General features: G+C 36.9%; 1 protein-coding gene across 3 annotated transcripts in view; it reads left to right on the top strand.

Annotated features, from left to right (window-relative positions):
- Positions 1-27,362, top strand: part of CHM (CHM, Rab escort protein 1) — a 260,457-nt gene that overhangs the window by 164,140 nt on the left and 68,955 nt on the right. For all 3 annotated transcript variants that reach the window (XM_027533285.1, XM_027533286.1, XM_027533287.1), the window contains 4 exons: positions 4,049-4,126; positions 14,857-14,961; positions 16,707-16,770; positions 24,988-25,084. In XM_027533285.1, coding sequence (XP_027389086.1) covers positions 4,049-4,126; positions 14,857-14,961; positions 16,707-16,770; positions 24,988-25,084 — 344 coding nt within the window. The remainder of the gene's footprint in view (positions 1-4,048; positions 4,127-14,856; positions 14,962-16,706; positions 16,771-24,987; positions 25,085-27,362) is intronic.

The raw sequence follows: 27,362 nt of genomic DNA, 5'->3' as shown, positions 1-27,362 counted from the left end.
CATCACTCAAGTGTGACTGATTTACCCATGGAGCTGATCTCAGTCTCTAGCCCCACCAGAGGTTAACTGATATCACAGTTCCCAAAGTCTCCATCCTTAATCAGACTTTGATCTTTTTTAGTCTTAGGCTAGTCCTTACCCTAAGACTCTCTGGTATGGCCAGTCCCCACCATAAGTCATATTGTTAAGACTATCTGGTGACCCAAGGCCCATGGACAAACAAGGACATGTCTTTCAGGCTTGGCATTTCAAGGGCTTAGAGATCACTTCTGAGAGGACAGAAACAAAGGCTAGATGTCTTTATGGGCCAGGTTAAATTCTTTATCACACATATGAATATACTATATTTTCTTTGGTTCATTCTCTTCTTGATGGATATTCGGGTTACATGTGATGTATAGCAAATAGTACCTTTATTTAATGAATGAGTGCTTTATGTAATACTGTGTGCCAGCACTGTGTATCTTCTTTTCAAATATTAACTCATTTAATTTCCAGAAGAATCCTATATGAGATAAATACTATTATTCTCATTATACAGATGAAGAAAATAGGATACTGAAAGGTCACATAACTGCTAGATGGACTAGCTGGGATATAAACTAAGACAGTCAGCAACTTCCTCATAACCACTATGATATGCTGTCTAAAAAACAATACAGCAAAAAATATATTTATGCACATCTTTTGTATATATGTCTGAGAGTCTGTAAGATTTATACCTAATAGTCGAATTGTTGCACTCTTGATGAAAGTAAAAGAGGAGAGCGAAAAAGTTGGCTTAAAGTTCAATATTCAGAAAACTAAGATCATGGCATCAGGTCCCATCACTTCATGGGAAATAGATGGGAAAACAGTGGAAACAGTGTCAGACTTTATTTTTTTGGGTTCCAAAATCACTGCAGATGGTGACTGCAGCCATGAAATTAAAAGACGCTTACTCCTTGGAAGGAAAGTTATGACCAACCTAGATAGTATATTGAAAAGCAGAGACATTACTTTGCCAACAAAGGTCCATCTAGTCAAGGCTATGGTTTTTCCTGTGGTCATGTATGGATGTGAGAGTTGGACTGTGAAGAAAGCTGAGCGCCAAAGAATTGATGCTTTTGAACTGTGGTGTTGAAGAAGACTCTTGAGAGTCCCTTGGACTGCAAGGAGATCCAACCTGTCCATTCTGAAGGAGATCAGCCCTGGGATTTCTTTGGAAGGAGTGATGCTAAAGCTGAAACTCCAGTACTTTGGCCACCTCATGCAAAGAGTTGACTCATTGGAAAAGACTCTGATGCTGGGAGGGATTGGGGGCAGGAGGAGAAGGGGACGACAGAGGATGAGATGGCTGGATGGCATCACTGACTCGATGGACGTGAGTCTGGGTGAACTCCGGGAGTTGGTGATGGACAGGGAGGCCTGGCATGCTGCGATTCATGGGGTCGCAAAGAATCGGACATGAATGAGCGACTGAACTGAACTGAACTGAGGCATATGCATCTTCAACTTTATTAGACATGGCCAAATTATTATCCAAACTGATATTTTTTAGATAATTTGTAAGATATTTTTTTATATCTTTCCTAGTCCATGGCTTTTCTTTTGTTGTCCAAGTGTTTATCATTTAAAAATACTTTTTTTCAACATTTTCTCTACAATTTAGCCTTTTGTATCTTATTTATGAAATATTTATTTCCCCTGAACTCAAAATATATCCTCATATATTCCAGAAGCTTTGTCTTTTATATTTATACTTTCATCTACCTGGGATTGATTCTGTATATGGTATAAATCAATTGTCTCAAAACCACTCCTTCAGTGATCCATTCTTTCCCCACTAGTCTGTAATGCCACCTCTGTCATAATCATTTTCACATACTTATGGGTCTTATATTAAGAGACACCCTGCTGGCTCAGACAGTAAAGCATCTGCCTACGATGTCAGAGACCCACATTCAATCCCTTGGTTGGAAAGATCTCCTGGAGAAGGAAATGGCAACCCACTCCAGTATTCTTGCCTGGAAAATCCCATGGACAGAGGGACCTGGTCGGCTATAGTCCATGGGGTCACAAAGAGTCGGACATGACTGAACAACTTCACTTTCACTTTCATGGGTCTTATATTAGTTTGCTATCACTGCCATAATAAATCACCATAAACTTATTAGCTTAAAACCATGAAAGTCTGTTGTCTCACACTCCAGGGTGTCTGAAGCCTAAAATGAATAGGCTGGGCTCCTTCTGTCTTGGGGCTGTAGGAGAGAATCTGTTTCTTGTCTTTTCCAGCTTATAAAGGCCCCCTGCATTCCTTGACTTGTGACCCCCTTTTAGCAGTGGCATGACTCTGACCTCTGCTTCCATCTGCACATCTTCACTGACTTTGACCTTTCTGCTTCCTCTTTTAAGATACCTTTCTGATGACATTGCATCCATTGGGAAAATCTAGGATAATTTCTCCATCTCATGATCTTTAGTTTAATCACATCTTCAGAGTTCCTCTTGCTGTGTAAGAGAACATATCCACAGGCTCCCGAGATTAGGATGTGGACATCTGTGATGGGAGCATTATTCAGTCTACCACAGTCTTCTTCCTGGGCTTTCCATCATTCTTAATGTTTTTAATCCATCCCTTTTTAGTATACTCATTTTAACTATCTGAATAAGGTTTTGTGGGAATCTAATCCTTCTGTTTGTTATGTCTGTTAATTCTCACTCAGGATAAGATGTATTTCTTCATCTGTTGTACTGGATTATAAGCTCATCATAAGGGAACTCTGTTTTTGATAATTTCATGTAGCCTGGATTGAGGTCATATTGTTCTAGAAAGTTTTAGCAGTTGCTTCCACAAAATTTCCCAGGGTACTACTGACCCAGGTGGGGCCAGTGGTAAAGAATCAGCCTGCCAATGCAGAAGACACAAGAGACGGGGTTCGATCCCTGGGTCAGGAAGATCCCGTGATGTAGGAAGTGGCAACCCACTCCAGTATTCTTGCCTGGAAATTTCCATGGACAGAGGAGCCTAGCAGGTTAGTCTTTGGGGCCACAAAGAATCAGACACAGCTGAGCTATTGAGCACACACACTGGCACAGAGCCATTTTTCATGATGTTTTATTGGTTAGTGAGTGAAGTTGCTCAGTCACAGTTTCTCAAATCATGTAATAGTGTAATTTCAGATTTCCAGTCTATGTGAGAGAAGACCACTGGTTATAAATACAATATTGTAAAGTTAAAAAATAAAAAATAAATAAATAAAATTCAAAAAATAAATAAATAAATACAGAAGAATATACATCCTTGCAGATGGATTCTTTACCACTGAGCCATCGTGGAAACCCACACAGGGCTTTAGATAAAACAATTTAATGTTTTCTGTCTTGTAGTCACTGGATTTCCCCCCTTGATCACCTTTTCACTAAAGTGTAGTCCTTTATGGATCCAGATATTATTAGAGAATATCTCATTCTCTACTCCCTGCCTTGTTTGAATCCTAAGGCCTCTGCTTTCCCTACATGGGCATTAAAACTCCAGCCCCTAGATTCATGAGTTAGACAAACTCCTTAGACCTTCTGTAGCATTAACTCGTGTGCTTATTGCTCTGGTTTTCAGTTCCTGATTTAGTTTGTGCTTACTTTTATGGTAAGTAAAATTTCCAGAGCCTTCCCAGCTTGTTTTTCCCTTAGCATTTCTTTGTGGTCACTTCTGTTGTGGAGGGGTCTCATCCATCACCTCCTGAGGCTATTTGTAGCCTATGTACCTTAGGTAGTCAGTAGCTGGTTTGGGAGTGGGGGATAACTGAGCTTTGCTTATGGATACTTTCAGCTTGGTCACAATTCTAGGTTTTCATGTTGTATTATTAGCACTAATACCTCTGCTGCATTAAAATATTAATCTTATCTCTGAGATATCCTTAATACCATGATAGAAAGATAATAAATTATCAATATATTTTTTTTCTAAGACCAGTTACATTTATTAGGTGTTAGATATTTTAAAAAACATTATATTACCTTAATTTTCAACTCAAGAATTCTAATCCTCATTTTCCTATTCTCTTCCTAGAATGTGTGCAGTGTTTGGTGGAATCTATTGTCTTCGCCATTCAGTACAGTGCCTTGTTGTGGATAAAGAATCTGGAAAGTAAGGATGATATAAGTTACCTTCCTGTATTTACACCCCCAAGCACAAGTGAAAAATGCTAAAGTCGATTTTTAAAAAATGATTCTTCAAAGATCCTCCTTGGTATTAATAACATATCAACCTTGATTAAAAGTAATTTGTGTTTAGATCCTCCAGAACAAGGAAAATGAGTTCAGAATATAGAAACTAAATTAATTTCCCTGCAATATGACTATAACTCCTGATCATCCAAGCTCAGAAGACAAATCATTTCAGCTGCCGGGGGTAGGTGATGAGTGATGTTAGTTTTCCTTGTGGCCTTACCCCCTCTAATTGATTTTCATCAGATGACAACAAAGCCCTCTGTTATTGCATTTTTAAAAATGGATCTCACCTAAAGACTCATCAGATTAATCTCTGCTGATAATGCATGTCACTCCAAGAGAAAAGACTTTAATGATTTTTAGGTAGATTGTTGTCATAAACTATGCTGCCCTGTTATCTGAGGATGAATTCCTTTACAACCATATCAGGCCTGCAGGCTGGTTTAGGATTGAAATAAGAATGTATCTGCTTTTAAAGAAAGCTGAACATGATCTCTTTATCTGTTCATTTTTATATTTCAGTTTTATTTTTCTAGGATTTGTTATTCAGTTACTAAAATATATTCTTGTCTAAATTACACTAAGTAGTATTTTTTCTTTTTTTTATTTCTGGGCTTTACATTTAAACATAAATGGGCTAACTGCATCAAATTTTAGGAGCTGTTTAAATTGCTATGTATTTTTCTTTTTCTAAGTATTTACTGATCCATATCTCTTGTATGACTGTTTTTAGGGATACATAAAGAAGTAGTATTGTTCAGGTCATAAAATACCTTAATATCTGGACCTAGAATCTTAAAAATATAAAATTTAAGCTGTTTTTTTCATTTTACAATAATTTTATATAGTCCAAGTAGCATAAAGTGTTAATTTCTCATAGGCCAGCTATAGTGTCATAACTAGTATTTTGAGATATGGTGGAGAACAAATTCAACTAGAATATGTAATATTTAGACAAGGAAAGTAATTATTTAGTATAAGATAAAATAGACATATGGTTTAAATGCATATAATTATCTTTAGCACTTTAACAGAAAGGTACTACATAAGTGAAACATTAATAATCTACAGTGAAAAATCTACCCCACAGGCCCGAGATATATTGATATGTGAGGGCTCTCTGGAGGTTCATGACGGAATAGTTTTCTTTATGATTCTTAGAGTCATTTTCCCTTATGCATTCATTTTGAAGCATGAGTATGTATCCATGATGGAAAGCTAGATAATGAATTGCTTGTTTGGTGCTTATTTACTTAGATCCTTTTACGTTTTGGAGGCCTCATTCCAGTCCTACATGTTACTCTTAGTGACATGAAGAATTCGCATGGCTCGTGATTGTTATTTTTCTTAAAGGATCTGTTAGGACAGTAAAAAGCATCTGTTGCACTAAAGGCTGCATTTACCTTAACTTTGACTTAGTTTTTATTACAAACTCTAAATAGAGGAACTCTTCTTTGTGGTCTGCTGCAGATCTTGGACTGCAACAGATAGCTGAGGGCTCAGGCTCTAAAGACCAAAGTTTGGTAGTTTTCAAATTTTAATGTGTCTGTAAATCACTAGGTAATAGGTAAACATGTAAAACAAAATGCCCATTTCTGTGCCTCATGCTGGCAGAGTAAAATTGGATAATATGCTTAGAGTGAAGCCAGGAAATTGGCAATTTTAAGGAACACCTCCAGCTGAATATTATGTAGGTACTCCTTAGATGAAACTTAGAAACACTTATCTGTAAGGTAAAATTCAAGATTTAGCCACTGGTACTATGTTCCATGATGGACTAGGCACTCTAGGTCTTAATTCATTTCTTTTTTATCTGTGTACAAAGATCTTAAACATAATAATTATTCTTTAACAACTCTTAAGGCATGCAATGGTCAGGTAACCCTGGAGTAAAAGGAGACCTGGAACTCTGTCATTGCCATGAGGGACAGTGGGCAAGTCACTTGTCTCTGGGCCAGTTCCTTTGGCTATGAATTAGATGGACTCTGTGATAGATTTTGGGTCTCCTCCCAGATATGACATGCTTTAGTTGAGTTACTGAAAGTACTTAAAAAGTACTTAGTTTTTCCTTAGCACTTAGAAATAAATTATCTTAAAATGTTTTATATGCCCAAATATAGTCCATTCTCACATATTGGGTAATCTTCAGTCCAGTGAAAAATTTAAAAAAATGTTAGAACAGGTTGTATGTGTCTACTTTAATGAATATAAATGAAATTGCAAAATGGCTACTTACACTGTTTATTATTACTTTACTAGAATGTCAGTTTTCCAATGAATATCTTTTTATTGTCCATCTTGGGGTGTTTAAGATATAGCCATTTTGTATTCTGTGTATGATTCTCATATTGGAAAACTTATTCCAAGCCATAAATATTTATTTCCTTAATAGTGGGACAGTTAAAAATTTGACCTGCATTTATAATATTCATGATATGTACAGTATTCTCACTACTAAATTGCGTAAGTGATCTTTAAAAAGTTTTTTTATAAGAGACAACCAGTACTTCAAAACTGTAAATTCATACCTTCACTAAAAATCCATTGTATCAAGTTGAAGAGTCTCTATAAGCATCTAAAGCAAGTATTGACTGAAGTTGACTCAGGCTAATTTATCTTTCACAAATACTATTACTTTGTCATTCAAAATCCAATAATTGAGAGACCTACCAGTAATAGATATTTTGTCAGGATTTGAATATAAATGAGGGATAATTTTTTGAGGGAAAAACCTTGAGTTTATATTTGGGCATATCCAGCATACATTTCTTTTTAAGCAATCCAGGTTGACTCAAACAATTGTTTATTCTGAGTTTTATAGTCTTATTAATCAAGGAATTTGCAAACGTTTGCATTTGTCTCCTTATGGTTTTAGATTGTCTTGTCTCCCCTATTTTCTTGTATGGAACACTTGGCATCCTCTTTCCTCTTTGGTGTGGTTAAGAGCTACCCATGCTTCAGTTGCTTAGACCTCATGCTTAGACCTCAGAGGTCTAAGTTTATTTCCTGATCCCACAGACTAGATCAGAACCCTCTGCCAGGCCCACAACTCAGGTCCCCTCATATGATTGTAAATTCTCTATAAGAAAAGGCAGGATCTCACTGCTGTAGTATCCCCAGAATCAAGGCAGGTTCCTGTCATCCATTATACTCAATAGATTTAAGTTTAAAAAAATGAATATTAAAAATTGATGATAGCTTTATTGTGCTTTTCTTTTAACCTTTCATTGAGGAAAGCAAATAGAAGCATAAATGATCAAAGCACTGAGTTTAGCGTGGTGATTATACATCAAAGTGTTGTACAAACTTTGAGAGGAGAAATATGGAATATGTAACTAAATCCATACTTACTTTGAGCTATATCTTATTTTTCATTTTTGTTTAATGTACTCTCCTGAGATCCACTTTGACTGTGCTCTCTTGGCTATGTTATCCTTGACTCTGCTTTCTTAATTTTCAGAGGACATATATATCAGGAGTTCTTTTCTATACACTCTCATTAAATTCTAATACTGAAGCCCTCTGTTGACTGTTTTTGGAAATACTGAATGCTGTTGTTGAGCAGCTTTCTTTTCCTTTGTAGGAATGCTGACCATGTAAAACTCTTGTAAATTTGATTTCACCATTTAGCAATGCAGTATTTGATATTAGCATAGGGTATGGATGACCTTGGCCAGACATGTCTGTAACCAATAGTCAGAATCTAATTACTTCAGCTAATGTTCTTGTGAACTTCAGCTGTCTCACTTACTAGATTTCCTGCTATTACTATTTCTTGGAGATATCTTTTTTTTTTTTTCTTATGTCAGGAATAACTGTACCTTTCCCAGGTATTTGGAAGTTAATAATGAATAGTATGTTAGACTCAGGGTGAGGTGACTGATTCTTAACACCATTTTTCATTAAATAAGAAAAGCACTGAATTTCATATTTTAGTATGTCCAATTTGCAAGATGGTAGTGGTAATATTCTAGATATTTAACCTCCACCAATCACATGCTAGTTGCTATGGGAATAAAGAGATGAATAAAACATGAATCTTGCCCTTGTGTATAAAGATTACAGGCTCTAAAGTCATGTAGGCCTAGATCTGTGTTCTGGCTTCCCCACTTACTAGTTGAGTGAACTTTAGCAAGTTGTTTAACCTCTCTTTGCTTCAGTTTCTTTATCTTGAAAGTGGGACACAACAGTACCTATCTCATTTGGTTATTATGAGTATGAATTGAACAGATAAAGTGTGTAGAATCCATATAGCAAGAGCTTAGTATCTGTTAGCTAATAGTAGTTTTTAATGTAATTGGATACTTTGGAATCCCATAGAGGAGATATATTGGGAAGATCCTTCTGTGCTATGCTAAGGAGTTCAGATTATAATTAATGGTATTTCAGATTATAATGTAGTTTTTTAAATTTTTTATTGAAGAATAATTTCTTTACAGAATTTTGTTGTTTTCATCAAACCTCAACATGAATCAGCCATAGGTATACATATATCCCCTCCCTTTTGAACTTCCCTCCCCATCCCACCGCTCTAGGTTGATACAGAGCCCCTGTTTGAGTTTCCTGAGTAGTACAGCAAATTCCCATTGGCTATCTATTTTACATATGGTAATATAATTATAAATGGGTGAATAACAAGATTAGATTTGTTACTTTTACATTCCATTTCTGTAATTAGAAGTGATTTGGAAGAAGCACTGCGATGGAAAGAGATTCTTTACCTGCTAAATCAGAGATTCTGTAATTTTTGTTTCTGTTTCTGCACTATACACATATATTGAATACTTCCATCATCCATCATGTATTCAGGCATCCATGCACAGTTGTCATCTGTGTGCCAGGCACTGGTGGTATAGCACATTACAAGACAATCATGGTCTTTGTTCTCATGGAGCTTAGAGTCTACTGGGGTACATTAAAGAACAAATAAATTAATTAGATAATTATACATTGAAATCTGTTCAATATGCAGATCTGGCTCTGTCCTTCCCTATGTAAAAAGCTTCAGTGATTTTATATCACTTCAGAATGACGCATGACCCCTTTAACATGACGCGTGAGACTCTGGGGTCTGACCTTTGCCTGCCTCTGTCAGTTCATCTGTCTTCTCTCCCTATTTGGTTCCTTGTATTTCTCTTACTTGCCTCTGTTCCCCTGCAAGTCCTCAGCTTCTATTGAAATGTTCTTATTTGCTTGCTTTAACTGGTTTTAACTGCTTTAAGTTCAGTTCAGTTCAGTTGCTCAGTCGTGTCCGACTCTTTGCAACCCCATGAATTGCAGCACGCCAGGCCTCCCTGTCCATCAGCAACTCCCAGAGTTCACTCAAACTCATGTCCATCGAGTCAGTGATGCCATCCAGCCATCTCATCCTCTGTCGTCCCCTTCTCCTCCTGCCCCCAATCCCTCCCAGTATCAGAGTCTTTTCCAATGAGTCAACTCTTCACATGAGGTGGTCAAAGTACTGGAGTTTCAGCTTTAGCATCATTCCTTCCAAAGAAATCCCAGGGCTGATCTCCTTCAGAATGGACAGGTTGGATCTCCTTGCAGTCCAAGGGACTCCCAAGAGTATTCTCCAACACCACACTTCAAAAGCATCAATTCTTCGGCGCTCAGCTTTCTTCACAGTCCAACTCTCACATCCATACATGACCACAGGAAAAACCATAGCCTTGACTAGATGGACCTTTGTTGGCAAAGTAATGTCTCTGCTTGTTGGTCATAACTTTCCTCCCAAGGAATAAGTGTCTTTTAATTTCATGGCTGCAGTCACCATCTGCAGTGATTTTGGAGCCCCCAAAAATAAAGTCTGACACTGTTTCCACTGTTTCCCCATCTATTTGCCATGAAGTGATGGGACCAGATGCCATGATCTTCGTTTTCTGAATGTTGAGCTTTAAGTCAACTTTTTCACTCTCCACTTTCACTTTCATCAAGAGGCTCCTCTTCAGTTTCTGCCATAAGGGTGGTGTCATCTGCATATCTGAGGTTATTGATATTTCTCCCGGCAATCTTGATTCCAGCTTGTGCTTCTTCCAGCCCAGCGTTTCTCATAATGTACTCTGCATAGAAGTTAAATAAGCAGGGTGACACTATACAGCCTTGACGTACTCCTTTTCCTATTTGGAACCAGTCTGTTGTTCCGTGTCCAGTTCTAACTGTTGCTTCCTGACCTGCAAATAGGTTTCTCAAGAGGTAGGTCAGGTGGTCTGGTATTCCCATCTCTTTCAGGATTTTCCACAGTTTATTGTGATCCACACAGTAAAAGGCTTTGGCATAGTCAATAAAGCAGAAATAGATGTTTTTCTGGAACTCTCTTGCTTTTTTGATGATCCAGCGGATGTTGGCAATTTGATCTCTGGTTCCTCTGCCTTTTCTAAAACAAAAGCAGCTGATGTATCACTTCCTGCAAAGAACATTCCCTAATACTCTGCTGTTCCCCCCACCACCAAGCTTTCACCTCTTAGAACAGTGCTTGGTACATGGTTGTATGCCACACACATATGGCATAAATATTATTTTTAACGAACTACCAGTGTGCTAACAATCCATTCATTGTCTTATTAGATTTAACAAGAGTCTAGGGCAGTGTCAGTGGAGATGTTGAGGAAAGGCTAGTTTCAAGAAGTCTTTATAAGGTGAAATCAAGATTGAGTAGCAGATTAGATGTGGGAAAAGAGATTTCTAATCTAAGGAAAGTCTAGTAACTGCTGGTCATGCCATTAACTGGGACTGGGATTCCAAGAAGGGAAGCAGGTGAGGAACTATGAAGAATTCAGGTATGGGGCATGCTAGGTTAAAAAGGCATTTGGAGTCTATCCAGAAAAAAAGTAGATAATAGTTAAAAATATGAATACAGAGCTTGGGATTGATTACAACAAAGAGCCATAGGTTTGGAGTTATAATCATGTTTGAGACTGTTGTAGTAGATATTTACCTAATAAAAATGAGTAATAGGTGTTTTGGAATGGTTTCATCAAAAAGGTGGCATTTGAAATAATATGTTTGAGAAAGCTTGAAAGGGCATAGTGAGCAGAGGTATTATTCTGTTTTCTTCAGTTACTGGGAATCTTCTAATTCCTTTAATTAATGTATTTTTCTTTTAATGATTTCATGTGTGATTTATGTATTCCTTATAAAAGTAATTGGGATATTAATCTGAAGATTATAGAGAATGGATACTTGTTTTAGTATTATTTTTATCTCCTGGACCAAATTCCAGATAAAGAGTTTTCATCTTGCTGATTCTTTTCTTTCTTACCTTAATTTTGCTATTTGTGCCCTCATGTTATTGAACCAAGGACTGTATAACTGTTGTAATATAGAAAGCTCAGCTCTAGAAATGTTCTGTGTGGCTTCACTGATTCTTATGATCAGCTTGGTTGTTGCGCCCTGTAACTGGGAACTCCTATCATGTTCCTCCTCAATTTACTATTTATGGGGCTCAGCAAGGTCCTCAACTAAATCCAGAATGCTGTTAATCTTTAATGGCTTCCTCAAGTTCATGTTGCAGGGGTGAACAGAGGCTATTTTAAGGTCTCATTTTGTTGTTTTCTGTTACTTGAATGTCATAATTTTTTATATTAATCTTTATAATACAAAGTCTAAGTCTAGGTCCCAAATCTATATTTCCTTCCTCATTGTTCTCCCAATTAGGCCTAATATATGATAGTAAGTATCTGAGGGGAAAACAAATCTTATCACTTACTTAAATGTGTCTTGGTTTGAACAGCTTTGCTCAGGCCTAGAGCCTTAGAACTTTAGCATGAGACTATCAGGTAAGTTGTATTGTTATCATCTATCTGGCTGACTAGGCATATATGACTGTCACCTCAATTTCTGCAGAAATCAGTGTTTTTTTCCTATAGCAATAATCTTGAATTTCCACCTAGGATAGCATAAAGATACAACAGTAGCTGTGACACACTCCATGGTGATTCTTCCCTGGGATTTGGGAGCTTATCAGAATCTCCAGGGGTACTTATAATTTGAAAAAGTCCCCCAGGTGTGATTCTGATTTGCTTCCTTCTCCTTCTCCTCCTCCTGTGAGAATCACTTTTTAATCCAGAAGCGTCAGCATAGATAGGCACATTTATTGGCATATTATCCTTGCATAGTTGAGCTCTCCAGTCTCCATACCCATCCTTCTGTTCTGAGTGATCCCCAGTAGTGTTAATACCATAACTTCTGAAATCACTGTCTGCCTTTTACCAAAGCTGTAGCTATCATGAAAGCAGCCCAGTTAGTATTTGGAAACCTACAAGCAAGGAGGTCTCCACAAGCTTCAGGGCCAGGTTTAATTATGCGGTTTACTTAAATGGGAGCCCTTTGCAAAGACTTAGATTGGAGTCCAAGGTTTACACTAACATCACTCCCTCTTCCAATTTGATTCCAACATTTTATGGTGAAAATATTAAACTCTACACCAACATGGAAAGAATTTCAGGGTGATCACCTGTATATCCACAACTTAGATTCTACAATTAACATTTCAACATGCTTGCTTAATCATATGTCTACCCAAATACTTATCCCTCTGTTCACCTATTCACCGTTTCACAGTAACTTTCACAGTAAATTCCAGATAGCAGTACAGTTTCCCCTAAATACTTCAGTATGCATATCATTAACTAGAGTTTAATATTTGTTTATAGCTTTTTCTTCTGATGTAAAATTTACATGTGGTAAAGTACCCAAATCTTAAGTGTTCATTACCTGAGTGTTGACAAATGATAAATCTGTATAACCTGAATCCTTGTCAAAATACAGAAGATTTTAACAGCCTCTTTTTTTCTGCCCAGATTATTCCCTCTTGACTTTCTATAGTCTCTGAGTTAAAGGTAAGAAAGAGGCTTGTCAGTGTTTCCAGGACAAATAGGGATTGAAGCTTCATGATGGATCAACAGATTTCTCTTTTCCCTTGCCAAAGTACCTTGTGTTTTAAATTGTATATGAATGTTTTAAAACAGAAGACTTGAAGGAATTCTCTGGCAGTCCAGTGGTTAGGGTTTGCAGTTTTCACAGCAGGGGCCCTGGTTCGATCCCTGCTTGGGGAACTAAGATCTCACAAGCCACATGTCATGGTCCAGAAAAAGAAAAAAAAAAATTAATAAAAACATAAACCAGGAGACTAACTTGCCTTTCTGATTTTAAGTACTTATTTTTTAAAATAGATAGAAATACTTTAGTTAATTAAGTATTTTATAAAGCAGGAGCTCTAGTTTGATGAAATGTGAGGCGATATGCATAGAAATATAACTGAGGAAGAGAAAGGAAGTAGAAGTTATATGGGAAAAAAATCACATAAATATTGATATATTTATTAATATGTAGTCAATTGATTAAAAATATATATGTATCTAACATCACAAGATATAGTTTAGCCTGATGGCAGTGTCATGCCATTTATTTAAGAATATCAGCATATCATAATCTGCCTTTATTAAAATACGCATTAAATTCCTTTCACTATTGGTCTTGGGTATTTGTCATTTTACTGTTAATGCCTTTATGCCTGGCAAATAGCTCTTTTTAAAAAATAGCTCTTATTTAGGGTAGCATATTTTAATTTATGCTAATATATTTAAAATATGACATCAGTTTGAAATTACTTGTTTGCATTTTATGAGGAGTAACACATAAGTGTTTTTCAAATAAAATAATTCTAGTCTCAAAAGGAAAGCTATGACAAAGTAAATTGTGTTATTTCCATAATAAAAATATATAGGAAACATGCAGACATTTGCATATAGTTCCTGAAATATTGCATACTGTCTTTGTCAGTGCTGGTAAATCCATTTCAAGGATGTTGCCCTTAGTCCATTAGTTTGGATAATGAACCCTATAAAGTACATTTATAACTTGTGGCACTGAAAGGAGATGGATTCTAATATTCATCGTTTTATCTAGACACATTGAGAGAAGGTCAATGGAGGGTTCTATATGATTCATTGTCCCAACACATTTCAGATGACAGAGACCTGATAATGTCCATGCATAAGTGTTTTCTTTATTTGAAAACAGCACTTGAAAGAAATCTTTCTATGATCATCCTTTGAAGTAAAGTGGAAACAGATATTAAAAAAGCTCTATCCCTCCCCCCGTTTTTTTTGGTTTAAAACATTATCACACTTGTTGCAAAATAGCTATTCTTGAACAAAAGAGAAAGCGACACTTAACAGAAAAACAAGCCTTTAGTGGCTTTATTAGGCTGTAAATAGTGGCTTTATTAGGCTGTAAATAATATAACAAGATACTTAATCAACTTTTCCTCCCCCTTTTCTTAGATCTGTTAAGAAAAAAAAAAAGCCTATTTTCTAAACAAAGAAAAATCTTCTATGTTCCTAAACATTAGAAAAGCTTATAGCATAATAGTTGTCCTAACTTTCCTCTTACTATTAATAGCATTCAAAATAAATATTTAAGTTCTAGTCCACACTTAATAGTTTAAAATAATTCAAAATAGCAACAAGAATATATATTCTGCAGTTTGGTTTAAGTTTTGTGTCAAAAATGTGTACTTGTGGGCAATTTTAAAATCTTCTCACAAATTAATTTTAGATTCAGGATTGGTAGCTAGCTGATTCTGTTTGTTTTCTTTATTATGTAATCATCAATGAAAACTTTTTTCTTTGCTTATCTTCTTTGTAGATGTAAAGCAATCATAGATCAGTATGGTCAGAGAATAATCTCTAAGCATTTCCTTGTGGAAGACAGTTATTTGTCTGAGAACACATGTGCACATGTGCAATACAGGTAAGGCACCCCTCCAGCCACTCTGCAAGGGAAGGTGAAACTTAGGGAAATTCATCTGTGTGGTTACATTGACAATTCTGTATGATTCTGTACTTCAAGTAAGATGCAAATGTATACCAAACAAAAGATATATTCAGTGTGTTACCACTGTTTTCTTATAAGGTCTGGTTTGAGGGGAATCTAGCCTAATGTTGACTCCATTGCATTAGCTGGGATCTGTCTGCAGGTCACACATCCTCCTTTGCTGAGCCAAGAAAAGATTAAAGCAGAACTTGACTTGGTTTGGGGAGGTGACACTTTTATCATGACTTAAATCTTTCAATGAAACTAGACCACTTTCTAACACCATACACAAAAATAAACTCAAAATGGATTAAAGATCTAAACGTAAGACCAGAAACTATAAAACTCCTAGAGGAGAACATAGGCAAAACACTCTCTGACATACATCACAGCAGGATCCTCTATGACCCACCTCCCAGAATATTGGAAATAAAAGCAAAAATAAACAAATGGGACCTAATTAACCTTAAAAGCTTCTGCACATCAAAGGAAACTATTAGCAAGGTGAAAAGACAGCCTTCAGAATGGGAGAAAATAATAGCAAATGAAGCAACTGACAAACAACTAATCTCAAAAATATACAAGCACCTCCTACAGCTCAACTCCAGAAAAATAAATGACCCAATCAAAAAATGGGCCAAAGAACTAAATAGACATTTCTCCAAAGAAGACATACAGATGGCTAACAAACACATGAAAAGATGCTCAACATCACTCATTATCAGAGAAATGCAAATCAAAACCACTATGAGGTACCATTTCACACCAGTCAGAATGGCTGCGATCCAAAAGTCTACAAATAATAAGTGCTGGAGAGGGTGTGGAGAAAAGGGAACCCTCTTACACTGTTGGTGGGAATGCAAACTAGTATAGCCACTATGGAGAACAGTGTGGAGATTCCTTAAAAAACTGGAAATAGAACTGCCTTATGATCCAGCAATCCCACTGCTAGGCATACACACTGAGGAAACCAGAAGGGAAAGAGACACGTGTACCCCAATGTTCATTGCAATACTGTTTATAATAGCCAGGACATGGAAGCAACCTAGATGTCCATCAGCAGATGAATGGATAAGAAAGCTAAGGTACATATACACAATGGAGTATTACTCAGCCATTAAAAAGAATACATTTGAATTAGTTCTAATGAGGTGGATGAATCTGGAGCCTATTATACAGAGTGAAGTAAGGCAGAAGGAAAAACACCAATACAGTATACTAATGCATATATATGGAATTTAGAAAGATGGTAACAATAACCCTGTGTACGAGACAGCAAAAGAGACACTGATGTATAGAACAGTCTTATGGACTCTGTGGGAGAGGGAGAGGGTGGGAAGATTTGGGAGAATGACATTGAAACATGTAAAATATCATGTAAGAAACGAGTTGCCAGTCCAGGTTTGATGCACGATACTGGATGCTTGGGGCTAGTGCACTGGGACGACCCAGAGAGATGGTATGGGGAGGGAGGAGGGAGGAGGGTTCAGGATGGGGAGCACATGTATACCTGTGGCGGATTCATTTTGATATTTGGCAAAACTAATACAATTATGTAAATTTTAAAAATAAAATAAAATTAAAAAAAAATCTTTCAAGCATACCTTATGGTGGTCATGTAGCTATATAAATGAGATTTATCCATGGAATCTTAGTCACTGATTAACTTTTCTGCATTACAGGCAGATCTCCAGGGCAATCTTGATTACAGATAGATCTGTTCTCAAAACAGATTCAGATCAACAGGTAATTCTAGTCCTGTACTCGTTGGTAACATGTTGCTAACTTAATCTACATGGTAATATGTTGTAAATTAATACAGGTGAAATAAAACATATTTTAAAAATATGTGCTAATAATATATTTAATGCATTTTAAAAATACATAATGGCAATTATGTAATACTTTTGGTTTCTTAAAGATTCCCTTCCAGTGGAACAACTAATTGCTCTTATGTAACAGATTTATTCTAGGAATATTGAAATCATCCTAGTTGTTTTGTTTTTTTTTTTTACAACTATGAAATTGAAATTATATTATTATGGGAAGAAAAGCATTTAGAAACATTTAAAAATCTTGGATAAGATGAGGATGATATGGTTAGGTAGCATCACTGACAGTGAACGTGAATTTGACCAAACTCTGGAAGATAGTGAAGGACAGGGAAGCCTGGCATGCTGCAGTCCATGGGGTTGCAAAGAGTTGGACACGACTTAGCAACTGAACAACAACAACAGCAAAAATCTTGAAGGAAAAGGCTTAATGGTAACCAGTCCTATAGCAGTGGTGGTAAGTTCAGTTAGGGGCCTCGTGTGAATGAGCATCAGCATACATTTTCAATTCAGGCTTTCCTCATCACCATGGTTCATCTTGGTACCCTCTTCCTCCTTATAACCACTGATGCTATCAGTGGAATCTTTATACCTGTGGTTTTTCCTTAATCTGAACACGTAAATTCCAAAAGAATGCCCCCTTCTCCTTCTGACAACAGTTTACGGGACTGATAAAATCAGCTTACTCAGTAAGCATGAATGTCAGATCTAGCTTGAATGCTACTGCTTAAAATAGGTTCTGAAATTTCCTTAAGTTGGAAACTTTCTATTTTATTAAACAAATATGTTAGTTTTAAGTGTGAGTGCAAATTCTTTCATTTAATCATTCAACAGAGAGTGAGTACCTTTCACATGCCAGGCAGTGTGCTAGATTCTGAGGAGATATTGCTGACCATGATAGCATCTGTCCCCTCATAGCTTGCAGTCTGTAGGATAGAGATTGTCTTTTGTTGTTTAGTCGCTAAGTCATGTTCGAGTCTTTTTCGACCCCATGGACTATAGCCCACCAGGCTCCTCTGTCCAAGGGATTCTCCAGGCAAGACTACTGCAGTGGGTTGCCATGCCCTCCTCCAGGGGATCTTCCTGACCCAAGGATCAAACCTGTGTCTCCTGCTTGGCAAGCAGATTCTTTACCACTGATTACTCCTTAAGAAAAAGGGTGTAGATCCCTCAGGGGGAATGAGACAGGCTGAGACCTGGGACCCTTTGCCGCAGTGCTTGCACCTGGACACAACTCTTCTTGATCAGCAAAATACAGAGAGACTATATGGGACTAAACTGTGTTCATACACAGTTGGGACAATTTCTGGACCCAAAAGATATAAAGAAACCAAAAAACCCAACTGCCACTTTTGAAGAGCCTGGAGCAAACACAGAGTGTTGGGAGCAAAAGCAGGGTACTGAGTATGCCCCCTGCACACAACGAAACAGAGATGGACAAGCAAAACACCTAAGCCACTTTTCTGGCCACATCTCCTGCATTGCAGGTGGATTCATTACCACCGAGCCACCAGGGAAGCCTGCGGATACAGATACAGACAGATAAATAGGAAGGACAGTTCAGCACGGCAAGTGTGAACAAGAAGTTGTAAAATCGTAGCACTCTTCATACTGTCGTATAATTGCCAGTTTACTTGTCTATCTCCCAGTAAACCATAAGCTTTGTGAATGGGTTGAAGAGTGACAGAGGCAGAAAAGTGAAGAGAGCAAAAAAGACACTTCTGTAGAAGCTAAGCTGGGAAGAGCAAGAGAGAGGACAGTGATCTCTGCTGAGGGATGTGGAAGTGAAGAGGGCATTTCTTTGAAGTGTTACAGTATATTTCAGCTGATGAGAATGGGGCCAGCAGAGGAGAGGTTGAAGATTCCCAGAAGAAAAGAAAGATAACTCATGCAGCAAGGTCCAGATAAAGGCTAGGGGAGATGGGATTCAGAGAATAGGTGAGAAACATTGTCCTTAGATGGGATATGTGACACTTTGAAATAAGAGGGTGAATGCATGAACACCTTGAGCTGCATGCACAAATTCTGGTAATTCATTTTTTATTTTTGTTCTGTGACAAATATTTTCTAATTTTCCTTTTTATGGCTTCTTAGATACACCCATCATTTAAAAATGGACATTTAATTTCCAAATACGTGTTTTGTAAATTTTATGTATTTATTCATTTATTTTTTGCTGTGCTGGGTCTTTGTTGCTGAATGTGGTCTTTCTCTAGTTGCAGTGAGTGAGGGCTACTCTCTAGTTTTGGTGCATGGGTTTTTCATTGCTGTGGCTTCTCTTGTTGTGGGCCACAGGCTCTAGGGTACAGGCTCAGTAGTTATGGTGCATGGGCTTAGTTATCCCTCAGCATGTGGAATCTTCCCAGACCAGGGATCGAACCTGTGTCCCCTGCATTGGCAGATGGATTCTTAACCACTGGACCACCAGGGAGGTCCTACATGGGTTTTTTTTTAAGTATCTTTGATATTAATTTCTTATTTTGATATTAATTTCTCATTTATTCTCTGCTTTATATCTGCTTTATTCTCTGCAATCACCATGTGTGTTTTTTCAGTCTTCTAACTATTGAGGCTTTCAATGGCTAAGTTAAAAATCTCTCTTGGTAAATGTCACATTGTGCTTAAAAATATGTGGCTTATTTCCAAATATATTTTGATATTGATTTCTGGCCTATTTTCACAGTGATAAGAGAACAGACTCTGTGATTTTAATACCTTTAGACTATAAAATTTTTGCACCTTGTTTCATGTCCCTGGATATGTTCCAGTGTCTCCTAGTTTATAGTTTGAGGGAACTTGAATAGAATTTGTATCTTGCTGTTGTGTGAAAATTGTATAAATCTTAATTATGGTGAATTAGTTCATGGTGCTTTTCCTTCTACTTTTCTGCATATTCATTTTCTTAATTTTTAAGAGTTTAATATTAAAACTCCAACCAAAAATCTTAATTTATCTACTTAAATATTTGTAATATAAAGTAGAACTGTATGTAACTTTGTATTTTCCATATCTCCTATAAATGTGTTATCATTCTTTCATAATTTAAAAAATCAAACTAACACAGAATAAAAATTTTTTAAAAAGAAAAAAAAAAAGAGTGAATCTGGGAACATTTGTAGTCTTGGGAGTTCCCATCCAATGGGTTCTATTTTATTTTAAAAATTACAAGGTGAGGTCGTCTCCTGAGAATGGGGGTGTGAGTGTGGGAATGGGTCAGAGCTCAAGGAAAGGAGTAAAATAATCACCGTGGAAAGTGACCTGTCTCATGGTCAGATGACTGGGCAGTGTTGAGGGGTACAGCTGAGTCTGGAGGTCATGGGTTTACAGTAACATTAATCTGCTCTGATCTTTTCAACTCTTTCATTCTTTTACCCCCACCCAGCCTGCTCATTGACATGTTAAGAGAGACCTACAGTTCCTTGTTCCCTCTGTTTCCTCCCAGATTACCAGCGCCTTTCTGCCCTCTTCCTTTTCCATGTCCTAGACCACATGGTAGGTCTTACGAACTGCTCTTCCTTCAAAACCTTCAATTCCCATGTAATGTTCTTCTGTACCCACAGAGGTAAGTCCCATCCCTGGATGAAGCTCAGATCTACACTTGGAACACTAAGGGCTTATTTGGAAAACTGCAACCAGATAGACTGGCACAACCACAGTGTTGGTGGCACCAACCTCATCTGGCAGAACCCTGAGTACCTACCAACAGTTAGCTCCTCACTGGCCTCAAACAGCTCCCTGTCCCCTCAGAGCTAGTCTTAAGTTTTCACTATTTTTACCCACCCTTAGCCCTCTAACTTCTCCCCCGTCACTTTGCTGAGAAAAGTAAGGACACCTCCAAAGCACAGTGGCCCTTGATCTCCTGCCTCACCATCCACAACTTACATACACAAGCATAGAGACTAATGAGGGAGCTCCCCTCCTTATCCAAGGCCAATCCCTTTTACAAGCGCCCTTGACACACACATGTGCCCACACCAACCTGTATGCCTGCTCTATCTCCTACATCTTCAGCCTCTCCCCACTATTGGTACCTTCCCCTCAACCTGTACACATGTATTAGCATTTTCTGTTCCAAAAATTAAAATAAAAAAAAACAGAAAAATGCTCTTTGTGTTTGTACTTATTTGCAGCTAATATCCAATCTCTCCCCTACCCTTACAATATTTTTGAGATGGTATCTCTGCTTGCTGCCTCCAGCTCCTTACTTCTCATTATTTCTAGACCAACCTGGCTTCTACCTTCGTATTTTATTAATAACTTCATACTAGTCAGGACCACAGGACATTTTTGGGTTTTGTTTCCTAAGTATTTTCTGGTATGTTTGACAGTGTTGACAATTCCCTTTCTCTTGAAACTCTACTCCTTTGGCTATCATGACACTTTGTTCTCCTGGTTCTCCTCATAACTCTCTGGCTATTTCCTCTTGACTTCCTCTGTGGGCTCTATCCTCCTCTTAAATATCAGGCCACCTCAGGGTTCTAAGTACAGTCTACCATACCTCTTATTCTGCATGCTTGCCACTTGACTCCATGTACTTTTACGGTTTCCAACTCTGCATAGCCTTCCATGTCTATATCTCCTGGGACTGTTAGCCCAAAGGCCAAAATTCCTACTGGACATCTATCCCAAAGACCCCTCAAACTGAACATACTCAGAGCTGAACTCACCATCTACCCTCTCAAAACTGCTCATCCATTGCTTCCTACTTCCATGAAAGCACTGACGTCCTTCCAACATCTGCTCCCATCTCGGACATGTCGTGAGCCTCCAGGTCCTTGTCAGTATACTTCCTAGAAGTTGCCCCAGTCTGCTTTCCTCTCAATCCTTCTTCTCACTGCTCTGGTTTCAGAGCTCATCACCTCTTCCTTCTAATTGATTGTCCTGCCTCTCATCTTGTCTCCTTTAAATCTGTACTCTTACACAGCCATCAGAGAGATCAGTCTAAAATGTATATCTGGTCTGCTGTTTTTTGTTTCCTATATGTTTTCTTTTTTCTCGTTTTGAATTTTTGAATCATAAATAAATTGATGAGACTTAGAGGAAAGAATGGTGTGATCACTCACCTAGAGCCAGACATACTAGAATATGAAATCAAGTGGGCCTAGGAAGCATCACTACAAACAAAGCTAGTGGAGGTGATGGAATTCCAGTTGAGCTATTTCAAATCCTCAAAGATGATGCTGTGAAAGTGCTGCACTCAGTATGCCAGCAAAATTAGAAAACTCAGCAGTAGTCACAGGACTGGAAAAGGTCAGTTTTCATTCCAAACCCAAAGAAAGGCAATGCCAAAGAATGTTCAAACTACTGCACAATTGCACTAATCTCACACACTAGCAAAGTAATGCTCAAAATTCTCAAGGCCAAGCTTCAGTAGTACGTGAACCGTGAATTTCCAGATGTTCAAGCTGGTTTTAGAAAAGGCAGAAGAACCAGAGATCAAATTGCCAACATCCACTGGATTATGGAAAAAGCAAGAGAGTTCCAGAAAAACATCTCTTTCTGCTTTATTGACTATGCCAAAGCCTTTGACTGCATCACAACAAACATTGGAAAAATCTTCAAGAGATGGAAATACCAGACCACATTACCTGCCTCCTGAGAAATCTGTATGCAGGTCAAGAAGCAACAGTTAGAACCGGACATGGAACAACAAACTGGTTCCAAATTGGGAAAGGAGTACTTCAAATCTCTATATTGTCACCCTGCTTATTTAACTTATGTGCAGAGTACATCATGTTAAATGCCAGGCTGGATGAAGCACAAGTTGGAATCAAGATTGCTGGGAGAAATATCAATAACCTCAGATACACAGACTACTGTTATGGCAGAAAGTGAAGAAGAACTAAAGAGCCTCTTGATGAAAGTGAAAGAGGAGAGTGAAAAAACCTAGCTTAAAACTCAATATTCACAAAATGAAAATCATGGCATCTGGTCCCATCACTTCATGACAAATAGATGGGGAAACAGTGGAAATGGTGACAGACTTTATTTTTGGGGCTCCAAAATCACTGAAGATGCTGATTGCAGTCATGAAATTAAAAGACGCTTGTTCCTTGGAAGAAAAGCTTTGACCAACCTACACAGTATATTAAAAAGGAGAGACATCACTTTACTGATAAAGTGATAAAGGTCCATATAGTAAAAGCTCTGGTTTTTCCAGTAGTCATGTATGGATGTGAGAGTTGGACTATAAAGAAAGCTGAGTGCTGAAGAATTGATTTTTTTGAATTGTGGTGTTGGAGAAGACTTGAGAGTCCCTTGGACTGCAAGATCAAACTAGTCAATACTGAAGGAAATCGGTCCTGAATATTCAATGGAAGGACTGATGCTGAGGGTGAAACTCCAATACTTTGGCCACTTAATGTGAAGAACTGACTCATTGGAAAAACCCTGATGCTGGGAAAGATTGAAGGCAGGAGGAGAAGGGGATGACAGAGGATGAGATTGTTGGATGGCATCACCAACTCAATGGACATGAGTTTGAGCAAGCTCTGAGAGTTGGTGATGGACAGGGAAGCCTGGCATGTTGCAGTCCTTAGGGTCGCAAAGAGTTGGACACGACTGAGTGACTGAACTGAACTTAGAGGAAAGAGTTAATTGTTGGTTTAGGTAAATTTTATGAAAGGGTTATTCAAGGATTGAAGGAATTACCTTTTGATGGCTTTTATAATCTCTCTGTGATTTAAGATATTTACCTTTTCAAGAGTTGAGACAAAAGACACTATGGTCGGGGGTCACTGATTATATGTGATAGTTGTCGGAATCAAAAGAAGTATTTAGATGTTGGTCCAATCCTTAAGATACCTTTTCAGTTATATACATGTTTTTAGTCATAATTGTTTGATAATAATTATGCAGCATTAGGGGCTTCCCACGTGGCACGGTGGTAAAGAATCCTCCTGCAATGCAGGAGATATAGGAGATGTGAGTTGTATCCTTGGGTTGGGAAAATCCTAAAGGAGGAAATGGCAATGCATTCCAGTTTTCTTGCCTGAAAAATCCCAGGAACAGAAGAATCTGGTGGACTACAGTCCACAGAGTTTGAGTTGGGCATGACTGAGCACACATGCACACAACATTAGATCCATGTTTTACTGGCTCCTCTCTCTTTAATGCTGCAGTATGACATTTTTTTATCATAGCAGCAAAAGGAGCTGAGGAATATGGAGAAAACAGTTTTTGAGACATAGTAAATGTCCAAATGTATATACAGGTAGTGATAATAAGAAGGTCATGATTATCAAACAAATTTTATTTTCAGAACTTAAAAGCATTTCCTCTGTTGGCTATCAATATGATGTTGCCAGTTAAAATCTAAACATAATGCTCACAGGTAAAAGTACAAATAGGGCTTTATTTTTTGGCAGTGTTTCCTATAGAAAACAATATATTTTCCTCAGATTGAAGATTAAATTGAGAATTGGTATTGAAGTTTTTGGTTCTGTAGAGAAATATTTACCTGACAATTATTTAAAGTTTTTTAAATATAAAGCCGTATAGCAATTAGTGGTGCCTAGCACAGCATACTGCATATTAATGGAGTCCTTAAATTAATTTGAAGCCATTCATTTTGAAATATTTTGGTATTTGTTTAGCTGTAATTTGGTATATGCTGACATTAGTATCTTTGCACTTTTTTTTTTTAGGTAACATTTCAAAATTTTAGTACTCTATAACTTCTATTTTTAGCCCTTATGAATAATCAAATTTAATTTAATGTGCTGTGATTGAAACAATGAAGTGCATACAATTCAGAATAATGAATTGTACCTTTATTGTGCCTTTTGGGGGGGCACAATAAATTGTTTAAACCTTTGGAACAAATGAAGTAATTAATCACATCTTTTGAAAATATGTAGTAAGTGAAAGATTTAATAAATATTAAAGATATTTGAAATATTTATTGTCCACGAATTTTAGGACTGCAATATATATCATATATAAATATATCAATAGTTTGACACATGTGCATGCTTTATGTTTCAAATTTTGTTCTAAAATTCAATCCCACCAGCTAAAGTTTTTCAAACATCAATGAATGTTTGAAAAAAGATGTTCAGTTTGCTCTAATAATAAAATAATGAAAATGAGATCTAACAGCTATGTCTGATGTTTTGTTTCTGCTTTTTAGATTTCCATTTTAACAGTGCCAGCAGAGGAACCAGGAACTTTTGCTGTTCGAGTCATTGAGTTATGTTCATCAACAATGACATGCATGAAAGGCTCATGTAAGCACAATAGAGTCTGGTAGTTGGTCTTTTGTGTTTGTTTAGAAGGTAAAGGGGGACAGCTATTCTTATGGTTGTCAGGATTGTATTAATAGTTTTGCTACATACATATATTTTTTAATTCATAGTATTTGTTCACATCATGTAAGTCATACAGTAAGTCATTTCATACCTTCCCCTTGCCTCTGAACATTTCTAAAACTAAATCTTCACATGCACCATTGTTAAGCTATCTATCTGTTCTTCTACCTATGTGTATCAAAATTTCTGTCTCAACACTGTCAGTTATCATGCTGCCTACAACATATTTCTTAAAGATGTTTCAGTAAGTAAAATAAGCAAGTGTACATTGGCCATCACTATGCCTAGACCTAAACTGCATATTCATAGGGATTATTAAGGAACAGTTGACATTCCCGATTTGAAGTATTCATAATCTTACTGCACATCCAATGAAACAAGACAATATTAACTGAGTGCAGTGTGCTCTGGTAGGCATATCAGGGTAGCTAAAGATGAATACAACATAGCCCTGAATTTGGGGGACACACAGTCTAGTCGGACAGATATGACAAATACCTTAGTAGCTGTAAGAGGCAGATTATTAAAATATCACGAGAGGTACTGACAAATTAGACTCTAGATAGTCTTAGAAGGAAAACATAACAGTATCATTAGCTACGATTATTTTAAATTCTGTAAACTTATATTGAGTTTTACTACAACTGTTAACATGAATTATGAAAAGCTGAAGACTAATCTGATTTGGCCTAGTCAAGGAATATTTGACTATGCTTACAAGTGTAGTACTATTGCTTCCTAAAAGATGGTAAAAACGTGGTCAAACAAAGAGAAGTGGGAGCATGATGCCAACAGGGAGAGGCAAGCAAACTTAACCAGTATTGCTATAATCCTGAACTTCCATTTGAAAAAGTAGCTCAAGTTTTTCTCCTTTTATAGTGATATAGGTAAATCTTTACCATATTATTTTTCCCCCTATTACTTTAGCCAGTTTTTGTGTATGTGTCAGTTTATCTGTGTTAGCATATAAATTATGCAACTGCACTCATTTTGGATTTTCTAAATTGCATTTATTTTATGTTTGTGACTATTTTTTAAAATTTACTTTTATAGATTATTTTTCTATGTGAAATATTTTATATTCCCAGTCTTAATAATATACATTCACTGTTGACAATTTGGAAGATGTAAGAAAGAAAAGTAAAATTACTATAATCCTTCTCCTTAGAAATGATCAACACTTGATTATGTTTGTCTTTTTTTAGATGTGTATGCATATATATTTTCAATAAAATGCAATACTATTTATATACTGTTTATAACCTGCCTTTTAAAAAGACTTTAAAACAGCAAAAATCTTTTTGTAATTCTATGATATAATTTTCAATGATTGTGGATATGCCATTTTTATTTAATCCCATGATGTTGAGATTGTTTTGAAAAATTTTACTTAATAGTCCTATAAAAACCAGCCATTTTTATAGTAAATATTTATGAGCATCAATTATTTTTTGTAGGATTTTTTTTAGTGGAATTATTGAGTCAAAGTAGATTTTTTTTAAATTTTGGAATAATTATGGATTCATAGAATTTGCAAAGATAGTACACAGAGGTCGAACGTATCCTTCATCTAATTTTTTCCATTAGTTACATTTTACTAAATTATAGTGCAATATCAAAACCAGGAATTTGACATTGGTACAATGTGTGTATGCTTTTGCCATATAGATAATGGTTTTTGGTTTTCAAGGATACATTCAAGATTTTTCTCCTTAGTCTTTGAGTTTTAGAATTTTGATTATGATGGGTCTTGGCATTTATTTCTTTGGATTTATTCTATTTGAAATTTGTGCAGCTTCTTAAATCTGCAGGTTTGTATCTTTTTTTCAAATCTGTGAAATTTTTGTCCTTTATTTCTTTGAGTATTTTTCAGCAAACACTCTTTCTCCTTCTGGGACTTCTATGCCATGACTATTGGATCTTTTCTTTTTTTAAATTAATTTATTTATTTTATTGGAGGCTAATTACTTTACAGTATTGTAGTGGTTTTTCCATACATTGACATGAATCAGCCGTGGGTGTACATGTGTTCCCCATCCTGAAGACCCTCCCCATCCCTCCCCATCCCATCCCTCAGGGTCATCCCAGTTCACCAGCCCTGAACGCCCTGTCTCATGCATCGAACCTGGACTGGTGATCTATTTCACATATGGTAATATGCTATTCTTTCAAATCATCCCACCCTCACCTTCTCCCA

The sequence above is a fragment of the Bos indicus x Bos taurus genome, chromosome X (assembly GCF_003369695.1).
Source record: "Bos indicus x Bos taurus breed Angus x Brahman F1 hybrid chromosome X, Bos_hybrid_MaternalHap_v2.0, whole genome shotgun sequence".
In the NCBI taxonomy this organism is placed as follows: domain Eukaryota; kingdom Metazoa; phylum Chordata; class Mammalia; order Artiodactyla; family Bovidae; genus Bos; species Bos indicus x Bos taurus.
This window is presented reverse-complemented; position numbering and strand designations above follow the sequence as displayed.